This window comes from Hetaerina americana, unplaced genomic scaffold (genome assembly GCF_022747635.1).
Source record: "Hetaerina americana unplaced genomic scaffold, ioHetAmer1.1.p SCAF_14, whole genome shotgun sequence".
Classification (NCBI taxonomy): Eukaryota; Metazoa; Arthropoda; class Insecta; order Odonata; family Calopterygidae; genus Hetaerina; species Hetaerina americana.
The window spans coordinates 6,207,562-6,216,859 of NW_027286514.1; the positions used below are offsets into that span (position 1 = coordinate 6,207,562).

The 9,298-nt window shown below is 35.5% G+C and overlaps 1 protein-coding gene across 10 annotated transcripts in view; it reads right to left on the reverse strand.

The window, feature by feature from the left end:
• LOC139686309 (ral GTPase-activating protein subunit beta) overlaps positions 1–5,681 on the reverse strand; it is a 67,277-nt gene extending 61,596 nt beyond the window's left edge. For 6 of the 10 annotated variants that reach the window (XR_011700363.1, XM_071583459.1, XM_071583458.1 and 3 more), the window contains exons 1-6: positions 5,523–5,681; positions 5,222–5,433; positions 4,948–5,149; positions 4,795–4,821; positions 3,670–3,834; positions 854–1,087 (exon numbers count right to left, since the gene is read on the reverse strand). Coding sequence is in view for 9 of the 10 variants with exons in the window: in XM_071583459.1 (XP_071439560.1) it covers positions 854–1,087; positions 3,670–3,834; positions 4,795–4,821; positions 4,948–5,149; positions 5,222–5,425 (832 nt within the window). In the remaining variant the exon portion in view is untranslated. The remainder of the gene's footprint in view (positions 1–853; positions 1,088–3,669; positions 3,835–4,794; positions 4,822–4,947; positions 5,150–5,221; positions 5,434–5,522) is intronic. The other 4 variants (XM_071583462.1, XM_071583460.1, XM_071583461.1 and 1 more) reach the window with 1 other exon arrangement.
• Positions 5,682–9,298: the final 3,617 nt, after the last annotated feature.

Sequence of the window (9,298 nt, forward strand, 5' to 3'; positions counted from 1 at the left end):
CATTCAAACAATGCTCAAGGGGTTTATGTATGATGAGTGGATAAAGTACATCGAGGCACCAACGCATGAGGTCACACCAAAGGGAAGAATAAAACAGCCATCAATTTCTAGTATTTTTGGGTGGGTTGAGAAGTCCTGGAGGAAAGTTAACAGTGAGACTTTCATAAAATCTTTTTAAAAATGTGGAATTAGCAATGCACTACATGGAAGTAAAGATAAAATTGTGTACAAGGAAAGTGATAACTCCCATGAAAATATCTGCATAAATAATTACAGCAGCAGATCTACAGGGGGCACAACAGGGAAAGAAACTGCCCCTCACCAAACTGGTGCATGACATTCACATTACAAATCAAATTGCACCCTCACCTATCAGCCAGCCTTCAGCTCAATCATTGCACTCACATCCACATTAAGAGTTGTTGAAGTTACCACTACACATTAATTCACACAACCCCAATTATTTTCACTCCTGGCTAATTTTGTAATAAGGCAGGATGTAGTTTTAAGTTTATCATAGGCAACTTAAGCATAAAAGAAATCTTTCAGCCAGGCCAAGGGGGCATTATTAAAACACAATTACAATTTCAATCTACCATGCCTACACATAAAGCGTATTTTCTCAAGGGCAAACAAATATAACACCATTTGCTCTTAAACAAAGATGATTCTAAATGATTACATCCTTTTGAATCTCTGTCCTGAGGACATTTTTTCACTGTAATTAATCCACGCTCATTATCCCATAATATGAGATGATAAAATATTGACTGATCAACATATAAAGATAAGTATTAACCTAATAATGGTCTCAAACATTTGACAGTAATATTGACCCAAAATATTTACTTACAAACTTTCAATTCTGGAAAAGATGGGCCATACATAAACTCAAGGAGTTTTGATGTGAGAACCAAATTGGCTCTGTTCCATTGTTCAATTAATGCCATACGATGACGCCAATTCATGCACATTTCCCGAAATGTCTTCCAAAGGGGTGGAGAAGGAAAGCAACGTGAACAAGCAAGGAGCCAAACTTCAAACAGCACACTGAGGACACGTTCACAGAGTTGGTCACCAACATCATCTGCATAAAAAATGACTTGATGGCATAAAGAGAAGTTTTCACAGGTGATAAAATTAGACAGTATTATTACCCAGAGCAAACAGTAACCCAGCGATTAAGACACATTCCTCCTAAGCTGATTATTTGCTATAGAGGAATAATAGTATTGTTTTCTTTAACTTAAGATTAATGTTATGTGCATGCATTTTAAATGCTTCTCCATACATGAATTTTATTTGCATTGTTTTACATACTATACATTTAAACTAGTTCTGATTATGTCTCTTAAAATAATCAAAAAACAGTTAATTATTTAATTTGAATTTCAAAATGACCTACTGGACATGTATTGCAGGGCAAATTATACATGATGGTAAGAATCTTTTCATTATCCTTGATGTTTTTTTTCTTTTATAACACCTTCTTGCACTGAACAATTGAAAACTAAGTAGGAGTATTATGAAATTACACAATTTGTCATTTCAAAATTACGTGCATCAACTTAGTTCATGTTTACAGCTCAATAGAACAGTGAGCATGGATCACAGGGAAATGTAACTTATTGTAAATGTTGAGGTACATGGTCTTGAAGACACAACAGCTTTCATCCATGGAATTTCCATAATCAAGTAATCCTTAATTTAAAAATGAATTCAAAATAAATATGAGGACAAGCCATTTGTTGCAACCTATTGAAATTATAACCAGACCTCCTTTACAGATAAAAAAATAATAGAAAAAAATTAAAAAAAAACTGTGGGAGATTCCACAGCTACCATTTTTGACAGTCACCCACTATTGAGCATTACAATGCAAAAATTTCAAAGAGTGACAAAGAGAAACATTTTCTGTGAGCATCAATGAGGATATATCAGCACCACTTTATGATCTGCCTCCATACCATGGTAATGACATCACAGTCAATTACACTGGCCATTACACACTGCTATGCTTAGCCAGATTGATACGTGCAAAAGTCATCCAAACTATTTTCTGGACACATGTTGATTACTCTAAGGCACTCAAAATCACTTATGAACTTTTTCCCCCACAGATATAAGGAGAAAGACCTTTCTTACAGAGACAAGAAAAAATTGCCCAGCCACAGATCCTTTGCCAAAACCCAATTATGCTTCTTTCCTGAGAATTGCCTATTACTCTCTCCCTAAATACAAAAGGCCGATTTACTTTTCAGAAGAAGAACTGACTAGCCTTCCTTGAATCATTTTTCAATGGAAGACTTCTAAAATGACTGGAAACACATAGGAATCAGGTACCTCTCATCATGTCAATGGCTCTGATGACCCCTTTGCTATAGTTGCTTCATCTATTGTAGAGGCTAACTTTCATAGGTATGATGATGCCAGCTTAAGAGAAAGAGGCTGCAGAATGTTTTACATGGATAGACCATGGTGAAGAAACAATTGCATGCAAAATTTGGATGGTAGGAGGATATTGCAGGGAAAAAAGTACAGAAGCATTCAGCACCACACTTAAGCTCATATTTATGAAGGAGAGGGGTAAAGGCACAAGCAGCATTTCCTTTTATTTCTCTAGTCTGGATGTGAAGGCTGTATTATTTTCTTCTGCTCAGCAGTGTTTCCTTTTTCATTCAAAGGATCCTGTACCCTCTCCTTGAACCATTCTTATTAAATGTCCCTCACACAAGATGTTTCCCCAAGGAAAAATGTGTGCAAAGTGTTCACTAGACCAGGTGCCATTATGTGAAATAATCCAGTCCTACAATCAGTGTCCAGTATTATTTAGTACATGTCACAGTTTCAGGTCTAAATCTTGTTGAAAGAGACAGTAGGTTCACCTTTAAGTTACCAGTTGGCTCACATAAATAAATTCTCTTGTAAAACTTCACATTTAGCATTGCATGCAGGGCACTTCCCTACATAAAATGTGTCACATACAGATTTTTCCAGGACACCTGCCAAACTCTTAGAATTTTCCACAAGAAGCAAAATTCCCTGAGTTTTCCATGAGGTTAGATATCCCATCCAAAGTAATAATTTTTTTCTAAAAATAAAATTTTGATTGTTTCCATTTGCTTGCTTTATATAGTATACAACATACCATTTAGGACCCCATTTCCCATTTCAGTAGTCCGTTGAAAACTACAACCGCCATACACAAAATAACTGTGAATTTACTATCAAATCAGTTGCAGTCTCACACTTCTATTAACAAAATAGCTGTTATTCTATGTACTGAGAGACATTTTGTTTAGCAAGGAACATTCACTATTGAATAAGCCTGTACTGACCCTGTGCTTTTAATGAGATTTCCCCTAATTAAAAACAATTATCCCATCCAAGATAGATCAATACAACAAAGGATGCATTCAATCAATAGCATCACTCTGTGAAAAAGTAAGAATTGAATAACAACTGTGCTCATTGACACAGATATTTAGCATGATTCCTACAGGTGCTTTTGGTAACTGCACTCACTTCTCAAGAGGAAGAGCTACTGAATTGGAAGTTTTCATTCAAAATACTGCCTTCACTCAAAAAATTATTTATCAAACATCATTACTGAATTTATTTGTAAAACATTACAGGGCCAACATTCAATTATCGAGTTATATGTAATACCTTTCACAGTCGGAGGTCCCAATAGCGTATCATTTATGGCCAACAGGAAAAGAAGAAGTGACTCCCATGTTTCCCTGTTCATTCGATTTGAAACCTGTGCCAGAGTTTGAAGTGTTCTTAGGACACGATGGCATAGTACAGCTTGCCGATTTATAACATCATGGCCTAGATACAAAGAAACAACAATAAAAACCAATTAACTTGCATCCACAGAGCATTTCATTTATAATTCCAGATAATATTGGATGCTGAATAAAGAGCAATATAAGCAATTGAATAAAAAACTGACAGCCCCAGAAATGACATCAATTTAAGCAGTTTTCTACAAGTATCGAGAGATATCTTGAGAAAAATAGGACAGCAGCTTTGAACAATTGTGACACAGAAAAGCCACAGAGCGATACGAACAACTCAGAGAGATTTTGGCACTGTATTTCTGATATTTTAAAATATTGTCTACATAGGTAATAGAAAATTTAACCTAATTTTCAACTTCCGCAGTAATTCATAATACAATATAAATAACCAAATACATTGACAAAAAAACAGACAAGGATTTCAGAACACCGTTAGCTACGATTTTGTCGAGATATTTCAAAAACCAAAGAGCTTGCATTCTGAAAATCTCTTATGGGAAGAATGGGTGGGATTGGCAGAGAAGACTATATAATCAAGAACGCCACCGTCGTAGTGCTCACCTCGCAAGTAGTAACAAAAATCGATAAAAAGGTTAAAAACGCTAATCAAAATGAAAGTGTAACATTTAACTATACACACAATATTTGCTTAAAGAATGACATCCACATCCCATAAGCAAAAGCCTCTTCGGAAAGATGCTGCCGAAGGTTGTTTCAAGATAAGATTATTGAGGTTCAACACCTACAATAACCACAATTAACAACAAAATCGGGACATGGATGCTCTGCTTTTCCACAGCCTCAAAAGACACGGGAATAACAAGGCTTGCACACTCAATGCGAGGCAACAGAAAACCAAGGAAAATATTCGGAAAGATTGACCCTGATAGAAACATACTTCATTGCTTCAGGAAAATAACAGTCATTCAGCAAATTTGGAACATAATATTCAATGGCAAAAATGTACTAATAATTAAGTCGACTTTACCTAAGTCCAAATAAAGAAATGGCCAGGCTTGAAAAAGAAACAGAAAATCATTAGGCATTTCAACTTGTATTTTCAATTTTAATTAGCAACACAATCTGAGGATAAAGATAAGATGTAGAAAATTGGCCAATTATCATGTGACCCAGATCGTACCTTCCCCTTTCCTAGGCACAAACAAATTGTGAAAATGATTTATCATTTTCCTCGCATAAAGGTTTGGATCTTCACATACTGGTTTCGGGACACTAATCTTCGGTATTGGATGCAGTGCTGATAGCCACTCACAATACACGAATACACAATCACGTATCGTGTCGTGCTCACTCAAGGGAAGGCTTAGCCCGAAACAGACAACCTGCAAAGAAAGCTCTTAATACCGATTGTTACTTTCAAATGCGGATTTGGGCATAGTGCAGAAGTTACATACCTCCATGCACCACAACACCTCTCTGTCTGTAGTCAAAGGACTTGGCTCCGCGGCCTGAGAAATTCCTAAGTTGCCGGCTAGATGTTTGACAACGGATATCGCCACAGTCTTCCCTTCAGCCATAGGAAATTTTCCCAAAACGCTAAAATTTTCTTCGTTGCCATTATGAATAAGTGAACTGAGTGATGCCCATTCAGAATACATACCTATATCTTAGGATAATGGAAAACATATCGATTAGTAACTTAATAGAAATTTAGTCGTCAGGAAATATACAAGACAAATGACGTAAATAATCTACCTGTAAAGAAGTTAACAACTCCTTCTGCTAACTTTAAATGCTACCCGAATAGGGCAAAAAAAGAATTATTTTTAAGATACACCGTATATCATGCCATTATAGAATTACTGCACGGGTGTCAAGCAGTGCTAAAAACCTGCCGATTTCACACCGTGGACCCACGACGCCATATTCCCCACAATCCATTGAAGGATTGAAATCGCAGTACCAACCTCTACATGAGCATGAAATTTGGTTACCAACTCAAAAATTTCAATTACAAGAAATAAATAATGGCATACCTTCTGATTGAAATAGATTCACATATGCAATGTCATCCTCCCAGAAACTGTGTCAAGAAGGGACTATGAACTTTAATACGATAATCAATTCGATTTTCAAGAATAATAATATTTTTTTCCGTTCAGAGGGGTCACAATCTATTAAGGTTATCTGACCCTGTGGAATGGATATGAATTATAAATGGTTATATCTCCTTATATAAGCCATACCCAAGTCCTCCATTTACATGAAGTCTCTGCTACAATGTAACAACTTTCATGTACTTAAGATTTCCTAGGGTTCTGCTTATTAGGCTAGTAATACATGAAAGCTTAATATGAAACCCTTTTTTCAGTATGCCAACAGTAGCAAAATAGAGATGGAAATAAGGATGTATATTTTTCTTAGAATAAGGATATGGAGTATAAAGATGATATTGAACTAAAAACTGTAAATTTAGCAAAAATTGAGCGTGGAATGATATATAGTATACTAGGCATCACTATGTGACCAGGAAAGACAATAAAGACCACTGGAATAATTATTATCAATTATTTAATAGTGGAGAGAGGAAAAGTCAATGTGGGACAGCAGGCGGACTTTTCAGAACTAGCCATGAAGTTGAATGATCACACTGTGAGCCTCCTGAATTCCTTTTCATTAGGAACTACTAAGAAAAAGGTTGATCATGAGAGTGCATTAGTAATGCTACTGTTTATTTAAAATTGGTACTTTCAATGAAAAATCACACTTGGGAATGCATTAATTATACAACTAGCAATCCAATAATTACATCCGTAACTGCTTTAGTTAATCAACGTCATTCCAGAATACAGAGATAAGTGTATGCACAGCCTCGCTTGTTACCAGGAATGACCTTAAATAGAGTGAACAGTAATCCCCCTCATATAATGTAATCCCCCATCATATAATGTAATCCATATTAGGCATGGCATCTCCACCCTACTTGGAATAAAGGAGAAATGTCTGGTGCTTGCTACAACTTAAATGGGTGGTTTCACACGGCAGTTTTTGGCAATCGGTTTGTCATTAAAAGTTGGCTTCAAATGAAACGCCTTCCCAGCTCTGAGATCATTTCTCTGAAGAAGTTTAAATTTGTGTGAGGAGTTTAATACCAGTTTATTCTATTTCTCCAAACTCTACATATATTTGTCAGCCATCAGATGGGCATTTTTCAGACCCCTTAAGGCAATTTGGACAAAATGTTTTGACAGCTGGAAAAAAAAAGCAAAGGTGGTGTTCCGTCAAATATTGAATTCCCAAGAATGTTGAAATCAGTGTTACAGGCTACTGGATCTTCCCGAAAGGATAACCTTTGTAATGAATTTGAAATTACAGGAATAGTGTCTTTCAATCCAAGAAAAGCCATTGACAAAATTAAAATTTTGAGGAGCATACTGATGGTTAAGAATCTAATCAATTTTGAATGAATTCATTTGCTCAAATTTTGTAAGATGCTACTCTAATGAAAATTCCTGAAGAAAGAATAATGAAAGAAGAATACCTGTAGCATCTGGAAAAAGTGTCAGTGTTCAAGATACATGAGCAAACTTGGATGCAGAGTCAATTATTACTGATACTATGTATCATTAATTTCTAGTTTCCTTCAAAATCTAAGGCAGGAGAGATGTTAAGTGGAGAAGATAGAACTCTTTGAGTACGGGAGATTTCATCATAGCATGGTTTTCAACCAATAAAAGAGAATTTATTTTGATATCTATGCCCAAAAGTAATTCCGTGGAGTTTATTTTTTAAGGGGAAAAAAATTTGAAGAACACATTTTGATCTTCCCAGAAATTGAAGACTTGCTGTGTTACCAATGAATCAAGCTATCCATAAACTACTAAAAAATCCAGAGACGAAAAAAATCATCTTCCCTGATGCGAAGCCAGAGTTTACACAGTGGAATAACATTGCCTTTTAAATTTTAGAAATAAACAGGCAATTACCTTGATCGTTGTCTTGTTTTCAAAATCTCTTCATTTGTACGAATCAAATGATGAACTCAATATTGCATTATAGTATTATTTGAAGAAAATATTTGAGGATTATTAAGAAAAATATTTTGAGGCTGAAGTCACCCTGTAGCTCACTGTTTCTGATGCTGTAGCTTATTACTTCTAGCATTGTTTTTTTAAGAAAAACTTGTGAATTTTATTTGCACTAGTAAAATTCAATTGAATTTAATTTTTCTGGCCATACAGAACAGTACTTGAATTGGTGAAAACATTTAAAAATGGCCATGGTTCCATTTTACGATAATTTATGAAATTAGTTTTAAACTTGTTTAAGAGAATAGAAATATATACAGAAATGTGTACTGGGCAGAAAAATCTGATTGTTCTTTATAAGGCATGACATGCCTAATGTATGGATTCTCATTCCAAAGATGAGGGGACAAGCGTAAGTCATAGCTTAGGGAAGTTAAGCTGCGGACCCCTTGGCACCTTTCCATACAAGTAGGCTAATACTGATGCCGGGTTTCTCCCCACTCTTTGTCCTTTCCTGTCCACCAAGGGACCATTTGGCCTCAATTTCGCCCAAATAAAGGCCTCTATCCATCCATCCCTAATGGTGCAAATGACCTCAGCAGTCAGTCGCCGCTTATGAAAACTACTCCTACTAAGTACTCATATGTATCCTTAAGCTTTCAGTTCCATAGAAGCTATTTGAGAAACTGAGCATGCATAGTGCATAGCCTGTAAATACTAGTATTAGACATATACACAGCGCCAAGGCTATATTTCTGCTCATTGAGCAAAAATCTACAGACATCTATTAACTGAACACCTGCCCACAATTCCTGAAAATAAATCACATTCTCCAAGTCTTACACCTAAATTTTCTGTATGTCAGGTATTAGCTGTTACACATTTGTTACCGGAAGATTAAAATCCCAAAATATGATGCCAATGCAAACATTTGGTTGCACAAGAGAAAAAGGTACCTTCAAGGTACTGGGATATGCAGTAACACGCTATAGATCCTTAACTTAAAATGGCAGTATACTGATATTAAAAGTTTACCTATTTATTAATTGTACTTTTGAAATCAGAGGTTTTGGGATAAACATTTTCCTTACCTTAAAAAAAAATCAGCTAAACGTAAACTGCAAATCAATATTCCTATAATGGTGGTGTCAATATTGTTATAATGGAGTCAAAAAAGCTGTTAGCAAATCCAAGAAAATACGGAAAAATAATTAAATCAGCCAAATCACAGAATACATCTCATTCTTAACTACAGGCAAAGAATTCATCAGGAAACATTGCCACAGAATTTTCACCACTGGTCTCTGCTTTTCTGGATTGTTTCCATCAACATCATTCTTTAAACAACATGTATAATCCCTGTCAAAATTTGAATACCCCATCTCTCTCAATTTCAAATTTCTTATTTCTCTCCTTTGTAAAAAGTATGACTAAAAAGTTTTTATTCAGAACCATGGTTTCAGATTTAGCACAATAGTGGATGCAGTCTTAAGCATAGCTATA